The sequence below is a fragment of the Pongo pygmaeus genome, chromosome 1 (genome assembly GCF_028885625.2).
Source record: "Pongo pygmaeus isolate AG05252 chromosome 1, NHGRI_mPonPyg2-v2.0_pri, whole genome shotgun sequence".
In the NCBI taxonomy this organism is placed as follows: Eukaryota; Metazoa; Chordata; class Mammalia; order Primates; family Hominidae; genus Pongo; species Pongo pygmaeus.
Genome location: NC_072373.2, coordinates 206,186,561 through 206,207,765, shown reverse-complemented (window position 1 = coordinate 206,207,765; position 21,205 = coordinate 206,186,561). Strand labels below are relative to the sequence as shown.

Genomic DNA, 21,205 nt, shown 5'->3' with positions numbered 1-21,205 from the left:
CAAGCTGGAATGCAATGGTGCCATCATAGCTCACTGTAGCCTCAAACTCCTGGGCTCAAGTGATCCTCCCTCTTCAGCCTCCCAAGTAGTGGGGACTACAGGCACACACCACCACCAGGCCAGCTAATTTGTGCTTATTTTTATAGAAAGAATGTCTCCTAGTTTTCAGCTCCAGATTTCCCTGTCTCTAAGTTAGTTCAGCAAATATTTACTAATATTCACTATAATACTTAGAGCTGCCATTTAGTGAACATTTAAAAACACTTTCCATACCCCACTTCTCACTCTCGGCTCCCTTAGGGAAAGGGAGAGGCAGTTCGTTTTACAGATGAGCAAATGAAGCTGGGAGAAATTCAGTTACTCCTTCCAGCCCTTGCACGGCGAAGGAGAGAAGACCCAGATGCTTTATCTGAGGAAGGTAAAAGGATATGAGAAAGAACAAGAAATAGTCTCTATCCTCAAGAACCTATCAATGAAATGCAGCATTAATGGCAGAAAAAGCAGTGGACACATACCTTGGTGGTGTTTCTTTGCAGGGCGCTGCTGTGGGAGGGTAGGGGACAGAACCGCTATTTCTGTCTGAGTAGGAGTCTTCCTTGGGGGGTGACTGGGGACTGGGCTGTGTCTTTTTTTTGAGATGGAGTCTCGCTCTGTCACCCAGGCTGGAGAGCAGTGGCGTGATCTTGGCTCACCACAACCTCCACCTCCTGGGTTTAAGCGATTCTCCTGCCTCAGCCTCCCAAGTAGCCGGGACTATAGGCGTGTACCACCTCGAGCGGCTACTTTTTGTATTTTTAGTAGAGATGAGGTTTCACCATGTTGGCCAGGGTGGCCTCAAACTTCTGACCTCAAGTAATCTGCCCACCTCAGCCTCCCAAAGTGCTGGGATTACAGGCATGAGTCACCGTACCTGGCCTGGGCCGTGTCTTGAAGGCTACGCTCTTTTTCTTGGGGAGCAATAGAGCATGGCCAGCCTGGACCTGTTTCAGGTGTTGGGAGACAGGAAGCCCAGGCAGGGAGACAGAGTGGCAGGAGTGGGGAGGTCAGGCAGAGCCACATGGGGTTCCTGGTGGGAGCTTGAGTCTGGGAGTCCGGAGGGTCTGGTCTTTGGAAGGAGGGGTAGACAAGAGCTAGGGAGGGTTAGGCAGGGCCCCGGATTAAGGGAGCGCAGAGAAGGGAGAGGCAGAACCCACCCTATAGATTAACAGGGCCAGGCCACAGAGGCCATTCTGACCCTGTGAAGCCCCCAGGGCAGGCCACTGCCACCAGAGCCCCGAGCTGGAATGCAGATGGCCTGACCCTAGTGTATGTGTTTCAAGGGGGGTGCTGACCCCTGCTTCCATCAGAGCTGGGAGAGCAGGAAAGCTGCAGCCCATAGATAAGGACTCTCTGGAGAGACCTTGGGTGGGGACTGGGGAGGCCAATGCCTGGGGCAGCCAGCCCAGAGGCAGCAAAGACCAAGTATGATGGGGGAAGAGGGAGTGCCCTGTTGTCACAGCAGTTTGGCAGAGGGTGGTGTGAGTAGCTGAGACGCTGGAAACAGAGGGTAGAACCAGCGAGGGAAGGGCTTTCACTACCAGATATTGAAGTGTCGACAGGAGGAAATGATTGTTTTTTGAGCCCCAGAATCATATGATCAAACCTATAGTCCGTCGTGCTCACTAGAACGTGAGCTTCCCAAGGCAAGGAGTTCGTCTAGTATTCCCAGCACTGAGCACAGCATCAGTCACTTAGTAGGTGCCACGTTGATATTTAATAGATATGTTTCATAGATATGTACTGCCACAATATATACAATGTTTATGGATATATATATGTTATGTAGTAAACATTTTAAAACTTTGATGAGAATACACACTAATGGTCAAGGGAATGGTTACTTTGGGGAAGAGAGGAAATAGGATTGAGATAGAATACAAAAGGGATTTCAGCTATGTCTGAATTTTTTTCTTATAAAGAAGAACTGGGACCAGGCGCGGTGGCTCACACCTGTAATCCCAGCACTTTGGGAGGCCGAGGCGTGTGGATCACTTGAGGTCAGGAGTTTGAGACCAGCCTTGGCCAACATGGTGAAACCCCATACTACTAAAAATACAAAATAGCTGGATGTGGTGGTGGGTGCTTGTAATCCCAGCTACACGGGAGACTGAGGCAGGAGAATCACTTGAACCCAAGAGACAGAGGTTGCAGTGAGCTGAGATTGTGCCACTGCACTCCAGCCTGGGTGACAGAGTGAGACTCTGCCTCAAAAAAAAAGAACTGGGCTGGGCATGAGGGATCATGCTTGTAATCCCAGCACTTTGGGAGACCAAGGTGGGAGGATCGCTTTGAGTCCGGGAGTTTGAGACCTGCCTGGGCAACATAATGACATCTAGCCTCTACAGAAAAAAGAGTTTTTTTAATTAGCCAGGCATGGTGGTGAATGCCTGTAGTCCCAGCTACTCAGGAGGCTGAGGTGGGAGGATTACTTGAGCCTGGGAGGTTGAGGCTGCAGTGAGCTATGATCACATCACTGCACTCCAGCTGGGGCAACAGAGTGAGACTCCATCTCAAATAAATAAATAAATAAATAAATAGAAAAACTAAAGAAAACATGACTGTAAACATTTGTTAAATGTGAATGGTCAGTACGTGGGCTCCTGTAATATTTGTCTTCATAATTTAAAAAACATTTCTTACTTTTAAAAAGAAAATAAATTTATGCACCATTTTAAAAAATGTCCAGAATATCTCTTTCTCCAGTAGATGGCGGTGTTGAGGCCTATGGCTTCTTAAGATTACAAACAAGCCTAGGCAATTATCTTGACATGGACCCTTCATGGGCTTCCAAATTGTCAGCAGCTGGAGTAAAAGTGCCACTCTGAAATAATGAAGCCAAGCTTGGTTTGCTTCCTTATATTCTTGACCCCTGTAGTTCAGAGTAATTATTTATTTATTTATTTATTTTTATTTTGAGACAGAGTCACTCTGTCGCCCAGGCTGGAGTGCAGTGGCACAATCTCTGCTCACTGCAACCTCCGCCTCCCAGGTTCAAGTGATCCTCCTGCCTCAGCCTCCCGAGTAGCCGGGATTACAGGCACCCACCACCATGCCTGGCTAATTTTTGTATTTTTAGTAGAGATGGGGTTTCACCATGTTGACTGGGCTGGTCTCAAACTCCTGACCTCAGGTGATCTGCCCACCTCAGCCTCCCAAAGTGCTGAGATTACTGGCATGAGCCACCATGCCAGGCCCAGAGTGAGTATTTATAATATCATCGTGCCTAGATTATGGTTCTCGGTGGAGGATCTCAACACTTCTTTCCAGCGGTGACATCATACTAACTGTATAAGTCCTGGCTCACCCCTCAAATGTAACATTGTAGCCTTGTGCATTTTGATTCTTAGTGGCCTCAGGGTAAAAAAATACACTGTACACTCAGAGAGTGTTTGAGTCCAAGCTCCACCTCCTACTTGTATGACCGGGTTGATTCACTCAACCACCTTGAGTCTCAGCTTGCTCAATAGGAGGGTGTAGATGACAGCCATTTCTCAGTGACTGAGAGGATTAAATCAGATAATATAGTGTGTGAAGTCTCCTGAGACAGAGCCTGGTACATGATAGATTCCCAAACTGCATTAACTCTTCCGATTGAAGACTTTGTGCAACCCAGACTTTGTTCTCTTTCCCCTTACGCCTCAACCATGCCCATTTTTCAAGGCGTATTCAAGTGTATCTCTTCCATGAAATTGTTCCTCGTAGCCCAATGGCTCCTGTCACTGACTGCTTCATAATCATAGTTCAAAATCAGCCAGGCGTGGTGGCACATGCCTGTAGTCCCAGCTACTCAGGAAGCTGAAGTGCGAAGATCACCTGAGCCCAGGGAGGTTAAGACTGCAGAGAGCCGTGATGGCACCACTGCACTCCAGCCTGGGCGACAGAGCAAGACCTTGTCTCAAAAAAAAATGTTTTAAATCATAGTTAATTTTTCATTTGTTTATTTATTTATTTTTGCCTCCTCAGATAGTAAAGCCTTTGAAAGTAGGAATGCCAGTTCAAATGTCACTGCAGCGTGGAGAAAAGCCCACTAGAGTGGGAGGTTGACATCTTGGGTTAAATTCTGTTAGGTCAACTTGGGACTCCAGGTAGCTTTGGGGACTTTGATTTCACCAGTAAAATGGCAACAGTAACTCACCTCACATAGTTTCGAGAGATTGATCCAGATATTTAAAGGAGTTGAGTAAATATGGTTGAATAAATTTAAACAGTTTAGAAAAACAAAGTTCCTTACAAATGTCGGGTATTAGTATTAAATCCCCCACATCACGGTATCTAATAATGGGTTTTGTATTTACTTGTTGACAAGAGAAACTGCATGCTTGAATATTCTACAGTCATCCAGATAAACACCAAAAGAGGCATCAAGTAGCAATAATAAGGATTTATCTAATTTTAAACAAAATTTCTTCTTCTTTCTCATCAGGATCGAGATGACCACAGCCACCCCTCTGGGGGATACCACCTTCTTCTCACTGAACATGACCACCAGGGGAGAAGACTTCCTGTATAAGAGTAAGGTCAACTTGGTTTGCAGGCTGGGGGAGGGATGGCAGGACCAGTGTCATGGTCAGTGCAGAGGTTAAGAGTGTGGGCTCTGGAGGTGGAGTGCCTGGTCTCAGGCCCATTTCTGCCACCTGCCAACTGCAGCATTAATGGCAGACAAAGCAATGGACACATGCCTCGGTGGTGTTTCTTTGCAGGGTGCTGCTGTGGAAGGGTGGGGAACAGAATCGCTGTTTCTGTCTGAGTGGGAGTCTTCCTGGGGAGGGCAACTGGGGACTGGACTGTGTATTTCTTTTTTTTAAGATGGAGCACATGAGTTTACTGCTCTGTGCCTCTGTTTCCTCATCTATACAGTGGGGATATTAAAGAAGCTACCACATAAGGCAGTTGTGATGACTAAAGGAGATAATCCAGGTTGACAGTTTAGCACAGCCTCTGGTACATACTAAGTACCTAATGATGATGACTATTGTTATTACTACTGGCTGGGTGTGGTGGCTCACACCTTTAATCCTAGCACTTTGGGAGGCTGAGGCATGTGGATCACTTGAGGTCAGGAGTTTGAGACCAGCTTGGCCAACGTAGTGAAACCCCATCTCTACTAAAAATACAAAGATTAGCTGGGCATGGTGGTGTGCACCTGTTACTCAGGAGGCTGAGGCAGGAGAATCACTTGAACCTGGGAAGCAGAGGTTGCAGTGAGCTGAGATCGTGCCACTGCACTCCAGCCTGGGCAACAAAGTGAGTCTCCAAAACAAACAAACAAAATTACTACTACTACGATTGCTATTGTTTTCGTTAAAAAGTCTTGGGACCTAGAAAGCACTGAAATTTGAATCTCTTGTAAAATGGCTCTAAATGAGTCACCTTAAAATGTAGCTACTGCTGGGCATGGTGGCTCATGCCTGTAATCCCAGCAATTTGGGAGGCCAAGGCAGGCAGATTACTTGAGTTTGGGATTTCGAGATCAGCCTGGGCAATATGGGGAGACCCCATGTCTACAACAAATACCAAAATTAGCCAGGCGTGGTGGTGATGCTCCTGGAGTCCCAGCTACACGGCAGGTGCTGAGGCAGGAGGATCGCTTGAGCCTGGGAGGTCGATGCTGCAGTGAGCTGAGATTGTGCCACTGCATTCCAGCCTGGGTAACAGAGCGAGAACTTGTCTCCAAACAAACCAACAAACCAACAAAAATCTGAAGTAGCTATTTTTATACTATATTGCAAGGCAAAAAAACATCCCATCAACTGATGAAAGAGTAAATGAATGTAGGCGGGAAGAGTGAGTTCTGGGGAGGCATTTGCCGTGAACAAGTGGTCCCTGGAAGGAAAAATTTCAGGATGACTCTTCAGAAAATCAATTGATTGTATAAGAAGACGCTTGGGTGTGTGTCAGCCATTTCAGCTGGCTACACGTATACCCCTGGGCATGGGACAGACTTCCCTACACACAAGGATAAACAGCTTCAGGCTGTGGTTCTGGCAGGTGGCTGGATTAAGGGCAGGATGTGTCTCTTCCATGAAGAGTCAGAAGGGGTTGCTCCCAGGACGGGGTCCCATGGGCTATCCTGTTCCTTGCTGGGTGGGCAGACCCACAGAGGCCTGAGGAGGTGTGTCTCCAAACAGTTCTGAGGGAAATGCAGGGTAGACAGAATCACTATCAGGAAGACAAAAATAATTCTGTTTTTATTGAACTGAAAGTAGTGGTTCTTGGCCGGGCACAGTGGCTCACGCCTGTAATCCCAGCACTTTGGGAAGCCAAAGTGGGCGGATCACCTGAGGTTGGAAGCTTGACACTGGCCAGCATGATAAAACCCCATCTCTACTACTAAAAATTCAAAAATTAACTGGGTATGGTGGTGCACACCTGTAGTCCTAGATACTTGGGAGGCTCAGGCATGAGAATCGCCTGAACCTGGGAAATGGAGGTTGCAGTGAGCCGAGATCACACCACTGCACTCCAGCCTGGCTGTCAGAGAGAGACTCTGTCAAAAAAAGAAAGAGGCCCTCTCCCTCTCCCCCTCCCCCTCCGGTCTCCCTCTCCTTCTTTTTTCGGTCTCCCTCTGTTGCCGAAGCTGGACTGTACTGCGGTGATCTCGGCTCGCTGCAACCTCCCTGCCTCGGGCTCCTGTGATTCTCCTGCCTCGGCCTGCCGAGTGCCTGGGATTGCAGGCGCGCGCCGCCACGCCTGACTGGTTTTTGTGTTTTTGGTGGAGACGGGGTTTCGCCCTGTTGACCGGGCTGGTCTCCAGCTCCTGGCCTCGAGTGATCTGCCCGCCTCGGCCTCCCGAGGTGCTGGGATTGCAGACGGAGTCTCGCTCACTCAGTGCTCAATGTTGCTCAGGCTGGAGTGCAGTGGCGTGATCTCGGCTCGCTACAACCTCCACCTCCCAACCGCCTGCCTTGGCTTCCCAAAGTGCTAAGATTACAGCCTCTGCCCCGCCGCCACCCCGTCTAGGAAGTGAGGAGCGTCTCTGCCTGGCCGCCCATCGTCTGGGATGTGAGGAGCCCCTCTGCCCGGCCGCCCCGTCTGGGAAGTGAGGAGAGCCTCTGCCCGGCCGCCATCCCGTATAGGAAGGGAGGAGCGTCTCTGCCCGGCCGCCCTGTCTGGGAGGTGAGGCGCACCTCTGCCCGGCCACCACCTCGTCTGGGAGGAAGTGAGGAGCGCCTCTGCCCGGCCGCCCCGTCTGGGAAGTGAGGAGGGCCTCTGCCCGGCCGCCCCGTCTGGGAGGTGAGGAGCGCCTCTGCCCGGCCGCCCCGTCTGGGAGGTGAGGAGCGCCTCTGCCCGGCCGCCCCGTCTGGGAGGTGAGGAGCGCCTCTGCCTGGCCGCCACCCCGTCTGGGAGGAAGTGAGGAGCGCCTCTGCCCGGCCGCCACCCTGTCTGGGAGAAAGTGAGGAGCGCTTCTACCCGGCCACCACCCCGTCTGAGAGAAAGTGAGGAGGGCCTCTGCCCGGCCGCCCCGTCTGGGAGGTGAGGAGCGCCTCTGCCCCGCCGCCACCCCGTCTGGGAAGCGAGGAGCACCTCTGCCCGGCCGCCCCGTCTGGGAAGCGAGGAGTGCCTCTGCCCGGCTGCCCCGTCTGGGAAGTGAGGAGCGCCTCTGCCTGGCCACCCCGTCTGGGAGGTGAGGAGCGTCTCTACCTGGCCGCCCCGTCTGGGAGGAAGTGAGGAGCGCCTCTGCCCAGCCGCCACCCCGTCTGGGAAGCGAGGAGCACCTCTGCCTGGCCGCCCCGTCTGGGAAGCGAGGAGTGCCTCTGCCCGGCCGCCCCGTCTGGGAAGTGAGGAGCGCCTCTGCCTGGCCACCCCGTCTGGGAGGTGAGGAGCGCCTCTGCCTGGCCACCCCGTCTGGGAAGTGAGGAGCACCTCTGCCTGGCCGCCCCGTCTGGGAGGAAGTGAGGAGCGCCTCTGCCCAGCCGCCACCCCGTCTGGGAGGAAGTGAGGAGCGCCTCTGCCCGGCCGCCCCCCCGGGAGGTGAGGAGCGTCTCTGCCCGGCCGCCACCCCGTCTGGGAGGAAGTGAGGAGCGCCTCTGCCCGGCCGCCCCGTCTGGGAGGAAGTGAGGAGGGCCGCTGCCCGGCCGCCCCGTCTGGGAGGTGAGGAGCGTCTCTGCCCGGCCGCCACCCTGTCTGGGAGGAAGTGAGGAGCACCTCTGCCCGGCCGCCCCGTCTAGGAGGTGAGGAGCGTCTCTGCCCGGCTGCCCCGTCTGGGAGGTGAGGAGCGCCTCTGCCCGGCCGCCCCATCTGGGAGGTGAGGAGCAACTCTGCCCGGCCGCCCCGTCTGGGAGGTGAGGAGCGACTCTGCCCGGCCGCCCTGTCTGGGAGGTGTACCCAACAGCTCCGAAGAGACAGCGACCATCGGGAGCGGGCCATGAGGACGATGGCGGTTTTGTTGAAAGGAAGGGGGGGGGGAAGTGTGGGGAAAGGAAGGAGAGATCAGATTGTTGCTGTGTCTGTGTAGAAAGAGGTGGGCATAGGAGACTCCATTTTGTTCTGACTAGGAGAAATTCTTCTGCCTTGGGATGCTGTTGATCTATGGCCTTTCCCCCAGCCCCCTGCTCTCTGAAACATGTGCTGTGTCAACTCAGGGTTAAATGGATTAAGGGCGGTGCAAGATTGCTTTGTTAAACAGATGCTTGAAGGCAGCATGCTCTTTAAGAGTCATCACCACTCCCTAATCTCAAGTACCCAGGGACACAAACACTGCGGAAGGCCGCAGGGACCTCTGCCTAGGAAAACCAGAGACCTTCGTTCATGTGTTTATCTCCTGACCTTCTCTCCACTATTATCCTATGACCCTGCCATATCCCCCTCTCCGAGAAACGCCCAAGAATCATCAATAAATTCTTCATAAAAAACAAAAAAAAGAAAACTAGTAAAGAGGAAAAGGTCCAATATTTGGAAAAACAGCAGGTTTAGAGGAAGTACATAGAATCTAAGAACAAATGATGTTTATTTTGTTAGACTCGCATGTAATTATTTTGTACTTCCCTGATTTTGCTTTATCTTTGTTAATGCTATAATTAAAAACACATTTGGGTAAAAAAAAAAAAAAAAAAGGTGAATTTTTTCACTCAGAGATCCATACAAAAAAAAAAAAAGAAAGAGAAGGAAAGGAGAGGGCGAGGGAGGGAGAGGGGAGGGGGAGGGGGAGGAGAAGGGGGAGGAAAAAAGGAGGGGGAGGAGAAAGGAGGGGGAGAGGGAGGGGAAGGGGAGGGTCTCCTTTAAAAACAAAAGAAAGAGAAGAAAGAGAAAAGAAAGGAAGGAAGAGAGAGAGAGAGAAAGAAAGAAAGAGAAAGAAAGAAAGAAAAGAAAGGTTGGTTCTCAACTAGGTGCTTTTGCCCTCCTAGATAGGGTTACCAGATTTAGCAAATAAAAATATAGAATGCCCAGTAAAATTTGAATTTAAGATAAACAATGAATACTTATTTAGTATGTGTCATACAATATTTGAGATGTACTTATACTAAAATGGTATCCATTGTTTGTTGAAAATTCTGATTTTATCTGGCAACCCTACCACGAGGGGCCATTTGGCATTGTCTGGAGATATCTTGGTAGTCACAGCTTAGTGGGGGTGGGGGGAACTTGGGGGGATTGCAACTGGCATCTAGTAGATAGAGTCAAGAGATAAGATTAAACATCTTGCAATGCACAGGACAGCCTCTCTGACAAAGAATTAGCCAGCTGAGGTTGAAAAACCCGGAACTAAAGTCTCCCCAAGAAGGAAAAAAAGCTAAGTTGCTCCATGACAGATTTCCCGCCCTCTCTGTTTCTTCCCTTCCAGTGTTTCTTCCTATGAATATTTGCACATGATTGTTTGCTTTTTAAGTAAACTTTTTATAAGGCATTACTTACATTCAAAATGTGCGTAAATCATAAGTGCCCAGCTGGGTGAATTGCCACAAGGTGAACATACCTGTGCAACCAGCCCCCAAATCAAAAAACAGAGCCACCACCAGTATCCTAGAGGTTGTGGTTCCCCTTCTAATCACCATCCTCCACCCACCCAAGGGGATCCGCTATTCTGACTTTTACCACCATCAATTAGTTCTGCTTGGTTTTGAACTTTATATAAATGGCCTATGGATATACCATATGCACTCCTTCGTATCTGGCTTCTTTTGCTCTACATTATGCTTGTATGCACATATTTTAATGGTTGTAACATATGCTATATAAATACATATTGGGTGGATGTATGTAATCTCTGCTATTTTCTTTTCTTTTCTTTCTTTCTTTTTTTTTTCTTTTTTGAGACAGAGTCTCACTCTGTCGCCCAGGCTGGAGTACAGTGGTGCCATCTCGGCTCACTGCCTCACTGCAACCTCCGCTTCCCAGGCTTAAGCGATTCTCATGCCTCAGCCTGCCGAGTAGCTGGGATTACAGGCATGTGCCACCATGCCCAGCTAATTTTTGTATTTTTAGTAGAGACAGGGTTTCACCATGTTGGCCAGGCTGGTCTTGAACTCCTGACCTCAGGTGATCTGCCTTCCTCAGCCTCCCAAAGTGCTGTAATTACAGGTGTGAGCCACTGTACCTGGCCTATTTTCTATACTTAACATCATCATAAGTGATCCCAGGTTACCACAGTCTTCATAATCCTCATTTAAATTATTGTATAGCCAGGAGTGGTGGCTTACACCTGTAATCCCAACACTTTGGGAGTCTGAGGCAGAAAGATTGCTTGAGGCCAGGAGTTCGAGACCAACCTAGGCAACATAGCAGGACCCTGTCTTTACAAAAATTGTTTTAAAACTTAGCTTTCATGGGACATGTACCCATGGTCCTAGCTACTCAGGTGGGTGAAAAGGGAAGATCACTTGAGCCTGGGAGTTCAAGGCTGTAGTGAGCTATGATTGTGCCATTGTACTTTAGCCTGGGTGACAGAGCAAGACCCCATTTCTAATAAATAAATAAATGGTGGTATAATATTTTATTCTATAGGTTGCCATACCTTATTTAACCATTCTCATATTTAGAATATGAATATTGTCATAATAAACATCTTCATTCACACAACTTTTTCTGTATTTAGGATTATTGCCTTAAGATAAATTCTCCAGAATCAAATAGATTGCTTTAAAGTATAAACATGCTTATGGTTCTTGCTATTTTCTTTTCTTTTCTTTTCTTTTTTTTTTTTTTTTGAGATGGCGTTTTGCTCTGTCACCCAGGCTGGAGTGCAGTGGTGAAATCTTGGCTCACTGCAACCTCTGCCTCCCGGGTTCAAGTGATTCTCCTGCCTAAGCCTCCCGAGTAGCTGGAATTATAGGCACCTGCCACCAGGTCTGGCCAATTTTTGTATTTTTAGTAGAGACAAGGTTTCACCATGTTAGCCAGGCTGGTCTTGAACTCCTGACCTCAGGTGATCCACCTGCCTTGGCCCCCTAGAGTGCTGGGATTACAGGCGTGAGCCACCACACCCAGCGGTTCTTGATATTTTCAGTATCAATTCCAACAAGGATGTTGATCTTGAAACTAAAATTGGAGGCCGGGTGTGGTGGCTCACGCCTATAATCCCAGCACTTTGGGAGGCTGAGGTGGGCAGATCACTTGAGTTCAGGAGTTCAAGACCAGCCTGGCCAACATGGTGAAACCCCGTCTCTACTAAAAATGCTAAAATTAGCCAGGTGTAATGGCAGGCGCCTGTAATCCCAGCTACTCAGGAGGCTGAGGCAGGAGAATCAATTGAACCCGGGAGGCGGAGGATGCAGTGAGCTGAGATCGCGCCACTGCACTCCAGCCTGGGCAACAAGAGTGAAACTCCCTCTCAAAAAAACAGGAAAGAAACTAAAATTGGAGTGTGACATGTGTGACATTGGAACTGAGAACTAATATTGAAATTAGAGTCTAAGACATTAAGCTACAAGGACATCATCACAGCCTTGTTTTTATTAGTGAAAAACTGAAAACAACATAAGTATTCTCAATAGAGAATTGGTGAACAGACTGTGGTATACCCAAACAATGGAGTACTATGCAGCCATGGAAAGTCATGAAGAAAAATGTATAATTAAACAGAAAGATGATTATGATATTGTTATAAAACAGTATGTGAAATACGGTTCCCTTTTTTTTTGTTTATTTTTGAGAAGGAGTCTCGCTCTGTCACCCAGGCTGGAGTGCAGTGGCACGATCTTGGCTCACTGAAACCTCTGCCTCCCGGGTTCAAGCAATTCTCCTGCCTCAGCCTCCTGAGTAGCTGAGATTACAGGTGCATGCCACCACGCCTGGCTAATTTTTGTATTTTTAGTAGAGACAGGGTTTCACCATGTTGGTCAGGCTGGTCTCAAACTCCTGACCTCGTGATCTGCCCGCGTTGGCCTCCTAAAGTGCTGGGATTACAGGTGTGAGCCACCACACCTGGCCATGGTTCCATTTTTACCAAGTACATATTTTTCCATATTTAGGAATATTTCCTTTAAGATGGATATTCAAACATATAAGTATTAAGTTATTTAAAAACTATAATGGGTATTTTTAAAAAAAATTTTATACAGAGATGGAGTCTTGCCATCTTGCCCAGGCTGGTCTGGAATTCCTGGGCTCAAGTGATCCTCACCCTCCAGCCTCACAAAGTACTGGGATTACAGAGGTGAGCCACTGCACCTAGCCAGATATTTATTTATGTATTTATTTTTATTTTTTGAGATAGAGTTTTGCTCTGTCACCCAGGCTGGAGTGCAGTGGCACAATCTTGGCTCACTGCAGCCTCAACCTCCCAGGCTCAAGAGATCCTCCCTTCTTAGCCTCCCAAGTACCTGGCACTACAGGTGCATGCCACCACACCTGGCTAATTTTTTATTTTTTATTTCTAGAAACAGGATCTTGCTATGTTGCCCAGGCTAGTCTCGAACTGCTGGGCTCAAGTGATCCTCCCACCCCATCCTCTCAAAGTACTGGAATTGCAGGCATGAGCCACTGCACCTGGCTGATAGGTATTTACCATGCAGCAACATGATCACATTGGTGAATGTACATATGCAGACAATCAGCAGTTGTTGGGCCAATGAGTTCTTCAACGACCCCCTCTTTTTTGCCCACATTTATATTTTCAAAATTATTTTCTACAAAAATCGCATGCTACTTTTGCATTATCAAAAGGAGGGGAGGGTATGTTGCTTGTTTGTTTCCCAGAAGTTTGAGGCTGTGCTGGAGCTGATAAGAACCAGGACTTTGCCTAAGGCAGAGTTTTGGCAGACGATGTGCTAAGGACGGGGTCCTTCAAGCGCAGCTCGGGGCAGGGGTGCACAGCCACTCCAGATATGACTGTCCTGGGGTCAACTGGGAGTGTCCCAGGATGTTGCCCTCTCTCCTGCTTCCCTTGACCTAGTGAGGATGTCAGGTGCCACAGCAGGGCGCCCTCCCGGTCTGCGTTCAGTTTGCACATTCATGATCTCTGCTTCTCTCCTTTCTGTAGGTTCTGGAGCCATTGTTGCTGCCGTTGTGGTGGTTGTCATCATCATCTTCACAGTGGTTCTGATCCTGCTGAAGATGTACAACAGGTACGGATGCCCTGGGCTTTGGAACTGCCTGGTCCCTTCAGCGACATCAGAATAAATGGGAGATGATATGTGGGTACCCGTCGTATGCCTGGCAGTATCCCTCAGGCTTTAGTAAATGCTCTAACCCTCGGGGGTCCTTTTTGCAGTCTGTTCTGTTGAAGGAATTTCAAAGTGACTATTTTTGTACTTGGAGAAATATTTTTTAAATGTAATAATGATAATGACAATGATAATGGTCTTGAGCACTGTGGTAAACATTTGCTTGTAATTTACAGATAATAGAGGAATGTTCGGACCTCTTCTCTCAGAGATCCCTCTTCTAGGTTGTATGAGCTGGCCACATAAGTATTTGAGATGACAAATACTGGAAGCATGTACCCTGACTCTGCTTTCTGGAGACGTATAAGGGGAAATAAAAGAATATAATTTGATCATACAAAAAATAAGTTTTATATGTTATCACCTTATGTGTAATTACCTTCAGTCACAACCTTGATGGAAGGTAATTCTTTTCAGGGAAGAAATCAAAATTAAAAAACTATAAATACAACATATCATAGAAGACCTAGAAGCCATTTCTTTACAAAGCTATCATGGCCGGGTGCGGTAGTGTGGTCTGTAATCCCAGCTACTCAGAAGACTGAGGCAGGAGGATGGCTTGAGTCCAGGAGTTTGACTCCAGCCTGGGCAACATAGCAAGACCCTGTCTATAAAAATATATTTGCATATGGGCCGGGTGCGGTGGCTCACGCCTGTAATCCCAGCACTTTGGGAGGCCCAGATGGGCGGATCACAAGGTCAGGAGATGGAGACCATCCTGGCTAACGTGGTGAAACCCCATCTCTACTAAAAATACAAAAAATTAGCCGGGCGTGGTGGCTCGCGCCTGTAGTTCCAGCTACTCAGGAGGCTGAGGCCAGAGAATGGCGTGAACCTGGGAGCGGAGCTTGCAGTGAGCCGAGATTGCGCCACTGCACTCCAGCCTGGGCGACAGAGCGAGACTCCGTTTCAAAAAAAAAAAAAATCATATATATATGTATTAGAAGTGCACTGATTAATGAGAAAAGCTGTTTACAATATATTGTCAAAGTTTACAAAACAATATATACATGGTAATCACAATCATACACATAGGTTACCCACACACATATCCGAGGGAGAGCAACACAGCAAGGTCTTAACAACTAGTGTATCTACATGATGGCATTGTTGGTTTTTGCTGGGAGGGGGATGTTCCTAATTTTTGAGGAATGGTAAACATGCATTGTTTTTATAAGAATATGAATATTATTTATAAAGGGAGCTGCTAGGTGTGGTGGTTCTGCCTATAACCCCCACTAGTCAGGAGGCTGAGGCAGGAGGATCACTTGAGCCCCAGAGTTTGAGACCAGCTTGGGCAACATAGCAAGACCCTGCCTCTGGAAAAAAAAAAAAAAAAGTTTTTAAAATAAAGGCAGCTACGCCGGGCGTGGTGGCTCACACCTGTAATCCCAGCACTTTGGGAGGCTGAGGTGGGCGGATCATGAGGTCAGGAGTTTGAGACCAGCTTGGTCAACATAGTGAAATCCCATCTCTACTAAAAATACAAAAAATTACCTGGGCATGGTGGTGGGTGCCTGTAATCCCAGCTACTTGGGAGGCTGAGGCAGGAGAATCGCTTGAACATGGGAGGTGGAGGTTGCAGTGAGCTGAGATCGCACTACTGCACTCCAGCCTGGATGACAATGTGAGACTCCGTCCCAAAAAATAAATCAAATAAAAATAAATAAATAAATAAATAAATAAATAATAAATAAAATAAAGGTAGCTAACATATATTGATCTCATACCACATGCCAGGCATGGTTCTAAGATCCTTACATGTGTTAACGCATTTAATCCTCATCTAACAACTTCACAAGGTGGGTACTACTATTATCCTCAATTTTATAGGTGTAGAAACAGATACAGAAAGATTAAATCATATGCCCAAGGTTGTTCAACCCTAATTAGCACAATTGGGATTCAAACCTAGTTCATCTGGTTTCAAAGAAAATACTCCCACAATTACATGTAATAATAATAACATTAAAAGATTAATTTTAAAAAAATATTTAGGGTATTACAATTTGGGTCTATCCCAAACCAGGAGTGGCATCAAACCCCAATGTCTACCCTTTATTTCTCTCCATTGTTGCTGGAGCTCTGAACCTCTTTTTTAGGTCGTAATCTGAATGGAGAATCCACTCAACCCACCCAATTTGCACTGATGCCTGAGCTGGGAAGTGAGAAACCTGGGTTCAGTAGTCTTTGGTTTGTCAAAATCAAGCAAGTTATTTAACTTCCTCCTGCCTGTATGTTGTCATGTTTAAAATGAAGAGTCTCAAAGCTTGATAATTGCATTACAGATACATTAGAGAATGTCTTTGTTCTTAGGAGTATTTAGGAGTTAGGAGTGCAGTGGCATGATGCCTGCAACTCACAAATGGTTCATGGTTCTAAAAAACTGTGTGTGACAATAGAGAAAGAGAAAGTAATAGAGAGAAAAAAAGCAGATGTGGCAAATTGTTAGTAATTAGTCAATTGTTCTGTGAAGGGCTGTCTTAGACTATGCTGTGCTGCTATCAGAGAATATCTGAGACTGGGTAAATTATACAGAAAAGAGATTTATTTTTGTGGTTCTGGAGGCAGGGAAGTTTAAGATATTGAGGGGCCAGTATCTGGCAAGGGCCTTCTTGCTCTGTTATCCCGCGATAGAAGGGCAAAGAGAGAGCCAGAGAGAGCAAGAGATCAAATTCACAGCCTAAGAAGTCCTTTTATAATTGGCATTAATGGATTCATGAGGGTGGAGTCCTTATGAACTAAACTCCTCCCATTAGGCCCCACCTTTCAATACTGTTGAATTGGGGATTAAGTTTCCAATGCAGGCTTTTTGGGGGCCACATTCAAATTGTAACAAGAGTATTAGAGTATTAACTGTACTATTTGTGCAACTTCCCTGAAGATTTGACATTTTTAACAAATAATTATAAGGCTGGGTGCAGCGGCTCACGCCTATAATCCCAGCACCCCAGGAGGCTGAGGCAGGTGGATTGCTTGAATCCAGGAGTTCGAGACCAGCCTGGGCAACATAGTGAAACCCTGTCTCTACTAAAAATACAAAAAGTTAGCCAAGCATGGTGGTGTGCACCTGTAGTTCCAGCTATTTGGGAGGCTGAGGTGGGAGAATCACCTGAGCCTGGGATGTTGAGGCTGTAGTGAGCTGAGATTGTGCCACTGCACTTCAGCCTGGGCAACCAGGGTAAGACTCTGGCTCAAAAAAAAAAAAAAAAATATATATATATATATATATATATATATATATATATAAAATGTGTCAGCAAGATGAAATATCATGAAGACATGAGAATTCATAATTGTTGGCCAGGCATAGTGGCACACACCTGCAATCCCAGCACTTTGGGATGCCAAGGTGGGAGGATCACTTGCCAGGAGTTCAAGACCAGCCTGGCCAACATGGTGAAACCCCATCTACACTAAAAATACAAAAATTTGGCTGGGCATGGTGGCTCATGCCTGTAATCACAGCACTTTGGGAGGCCGAAGTGGGTGGATCACCTGAGGTCAGGAGTTCAAGACCAGTCTGACCAACATGTTGAAACGCCATCTCTACTAAAAAATACAAAAATTAGCTAGGCATGGTGACAGGCGCCTGTGATCCCAGCTACTCGGGAGGCTGAGGCAGGAGAATCGCTTGAACACAGGAGGTGGAGGTTGCAGTGAGGCGAGATCGCTCCACTGCACTCCAGCCTGGGCGACAGAGCCAGACTCTGTCTCAAAAAAAGAAAAAAAAAGAAATAATAATTGTTCATTATTGAATTTTACGGCATATTAAATGAAGCCAAGATAAATGTTTTCAGTACATTCTCTTTTCAATTATGTAAAAAGTTCTTAAATATTTCTAGCAATAAACTTAGCAAGCATAATGAGGCTGGAAAATGCAATACATGCTACAACTTTGAACATAAAAAATGTAATATCTTTATTTTTATCTTTTATATAGCCACCTCTAACATTTTACTCATTCCTTAATAGGAACAAATAAAATTAAATATCTGATCTAAGTGAAAAAATTGAAGGGCAGACTAGATGATGCCTAAGGTCCCTTCCAGTTGTAAAATTCTTTGGTGGCAAGTAAGCAATGTGATTTAATGTCTACGTTAATCTACATTAATCTGTTGGCCAGAACTGTAGTCACAGAGCCCATTCTCCGCGGCATACCAGGGGAAAGACTCAACCATGTGCACATTATCTCCCTACAGGAAAATGAGGACGAGGCGGGAACTAGAGCCCAAGGGCCCCAAGCCAACCGCCCCTTCTGCCGTGGGCCCAAACAGCAACGGCAGCCAACACCCTGCAACTGTGACCTTCAGTCCTGCTGACGTCCACGTGGAGACGCGATGACCCCTACCCTGGCGCTATCTCCACCACTGTCCAAAGAGCCTCTCCAGAGTCGAGACCCAGAGGCACACTCTCTGACAGCTTCACAATGAGCTTCTTCTGGTGAGGTCGACAGAGACATCTTTGACGCAATCTCTGATGCTTCCAGCAATCCTCAACCTTGTCTGCCCTGCCCTACCCCAACTATGTCCACATCCCTGCTGCCACCCCACCAAAAAGCTGCAGAACATTCTTTTGTCATCTGATGAGGTAGAGCTATGTTGGGAATCCACCAACGTGGGCTTGGCTTTCCCCCACACTGTAGTTAGACAGATAGACAGATAGCCCAGGAGCCAGGTGTCAGGGAGCACTGCTGAGAGTATCACAATAGGATCTGTCACAGGGTTCATATCAGATGAAGCACCGTATCCACAACTTCACAGAGCAAAACATTCAATCCCATAACCAGGCACAGGGAAACTAACTTGGACTAACTAACCAGAAAACCTTGTTAACGTATAACTTGTTCCAGTACTACGTCTCCGCCTGCTGGCTCATGACAATTGCTCAGCACATTTTCCCCTCTTGAAGAAAGGTTGCAAGAACTAAATTATCCTCAAAAGATTTCTGCTTCATTAGTAAAGAGTCAGTGACGGAATAGGGTGACTCTGCAGAATAGTGGCCTCTAGGGTATGAGTTTGTTGCGTTGTCCGTGGGCCTGGAACGATCCTGGTGGCTGATCAGGGTCCTTCTCCCACTCTGGGCTGTATCAACCCTGACTGTTTTGGTCCTTGGCTCCCCTTTATCTGGATTCTGAGCACCCCTGACTGTCCTGTTAACGCCTTCCCTCCAAGGACCAGTATTTGGAGATTAATTAGATTACAACTCTATCTATGTTACCTTTGTCCTTCCTGGTCACCTTGCGGATTCAAGACATGTTCAAAGCAACACATTCACAACCCATTTCTATTCTATAGAGAGAGACCTCGTCTCTGACTCCTTAGCCTGGAGAACAATCTACCAAGAAGAGAAAGTATTTGGAATTAGGAAGTCCTACCATCCAAGCCCTACTTTCTGGTTGTGTGGCCTTGGAAAAGTGACTCAACCTCTTTATATTCAGTTTCCTAACCATGAAGTGGAAATGATAACACCTGCCTCACTGGGGCACTATAACAAGTCAAGGACTTAGGAAAACATCTGGAGTATAGTGCCTGGCACCCAGGAGATGCTTAATAAATGGGAACCAGGATTTTCTTTTCCTTTTTTTTTTTTTTTTTTTTTTTTTGAGCCTCACTCTGTCACCTGGGCTGGAGTGCAGTGGCATGCTCACAGCTCACTGCAGCCTTGAACTACTGGGCTCAAGGGATGCTCCCTCCTCAGCTTCCAGAATAGCTGGGACTACAGGTATGTGTCACCTCACCAGGCTAATTTTTTTATTTTTTATTTTTGTAGAGATGGGGTCTCGCTGTGTTGCCCAGGCTGGTCTTGAACCCCTGGCCTCAAGTGATCCTTCTGCTTTGGCCTCCCAAAGTGCTGGGATTACAGGCACGGACTGTGGTGCCCAGCCTAGGAGCCAACATTATTATTATTATAGGCTTTTTTTTCAATTGCAAGATAGACATTTCTTCACATTTTAATGATTCTGAAATCAGAACGTATCTTGCAATTGATGGGTTCATTAATATAATTGTAGTTCTTTACTTCCTCTCAAAAAGTTGTTTTTAATAAATCATGATCTTATAATTGATGGCATCTTGAAAACAAGGTAATAAATCTCTATTCTGTTATAGAAAGTGACACACTTTGACATTTAACCTCAAATTTTAGGAGTCTCTCCCTCTTGGGGTCAGAAATCCCTTCTGAGGCCGGGTGTCGTGGCTCATGCCTGTAATCCCAGCACTTTGTGAGGCTGAGGCGGGCGGATCACTTGAGGTCAGGAGTTTGAGACCTGCCTGGCCAACATGGAGAAACCCTGTCTCTACTAATAATACAAAATTTAGCTGGGCATGGTGGCGTGAGCCTGTAATCACACTACTAGGGAGGCTGTGGCATGAGAATCACTTGAACCTGGAAGGCAGAGGTTGCAGTGAGCCAAGATCGTACCACTGCACTCCAGCCTGGGCAACAGAGTGAAACTGCGTCTCAAAAAAAGAAAAATCCATTATGAGGGGAAATCAAGAGTCAGGGAGGTAAGAGGTCTGATCGAGGGTCACACAGCTCATGACATCCCACTGTAAAAATACTCTGTGGAATAGCTCTGGAGAAATATTGGCACGTTCTTCCTCCGTGGTCATTATTTCTTCCTAATGTGTTTAAATATCCACCAAGTGCCAGGGACTTTGTAAGATGCTTTCACATAAATTATCTCATAGGATTAAATTTTCCCAAAAACCTGGGGAGGAATTATTTTTTCCAAAACAGATGAAAATTTCTGATTCAAAGGGAAAGAAAAAAAAGTACTTTCCCAAAGTCACACAGCTAGTAAGTCACAAAGACAAGACTCAAAACCAGGTCTCTTGACTCCAAAGTCCGTCTTTTTTGTGATGTCACACTCCTCTGCCGGCCCGGCTCAAAGCAGCACAGATTCTTTATGGGCTGAACAAGGGGAGCACGGGTTCGTTCATGTGTTTGAGTAGAGATCAGGGTTCTGGTTTCCAGGCTGAAGGTGAGGAGAAAGCCACTTCTAACTCCTTTGGGCATCCATGCTCACGGCCAAAAGAGCCCCTTCTCAACACATCCAAGTGCTAAGGATTCCTGCTTCATTCACGCTACTACTTAGACCCAAGGAGCAAGGGGAAGAATGGCATCTAACCAGAGCAAAGCCATTTCTTTAAGGGCTCAGGCCATAAACAAATATGCTCCCCTAAACATATTCGGCTTGAAAAAGTTGTTTAGGGGCAGCTGTGGTGGTGCACGCCTGTAATCCCAGCCTTTGGGAGTCAGAGGCAGTCAGTCACTTGAGCCCAGGAGTTCAAGACTAGCCTGGGCAACATGGCGAAACCTCGTCTCTACAAAAAATACAAAAATTAACCAAGCGTGGTGGTGCACGCCTGTATTCCCAGCTACTTGGGAGGCTGAGGTAGGAGGATGGCTTGAGCCTGGGAGGCAGAGGTTGCAGTGAGCTGAGATTGCGCCACTGCACTCCAGCTGGGGTGACAGAGCCAGATTCTGTCTTAATGCATATTTCAACCCTAAAACTAGACTCTTCTGCCCACAGTGCAGTCTTCTAGGGGTTACCCTCTAGT

At 47.1% G+C, this 21,205-nt stretch overlaps 1 protein-coding gene across 2 annotated transcripts in view; it reads left to right on the top strand.

Moving 5' to 3' along the window:
• NCMAP (non-compact myelin associated protein) overlaps positions 1-19,120 on the top strand; it is a 53,696-nt gene extending 34,576 nt beyond the window's left edge. For both annotated transcript variants that reach the window (XM_063670086.1, XM_054500203.2), the window contains exons 2-4: positions 4,463-4,551; positions 13,457-13,541; positions 17,843-19,120. In XM_063670086.1, coding sequence (XP_063526156.1) covers positions 4,470-4,551; positions 13,457-13,541; positions 17,843-17,984 — 309 coding nt within the window. In that variant the 5' untranslated portion in view covers positions 4,463-4,469 and the 3' untranslated portion in view covers positions 17,985-19,120. The remainder of the gene's footprint in view (positions 1-4,462; positions 4,552-13,456; positions 13,542-17,842) is intronic.
• Positions 19,121-21,205: the final 2,085 nt, after the last annotated feature.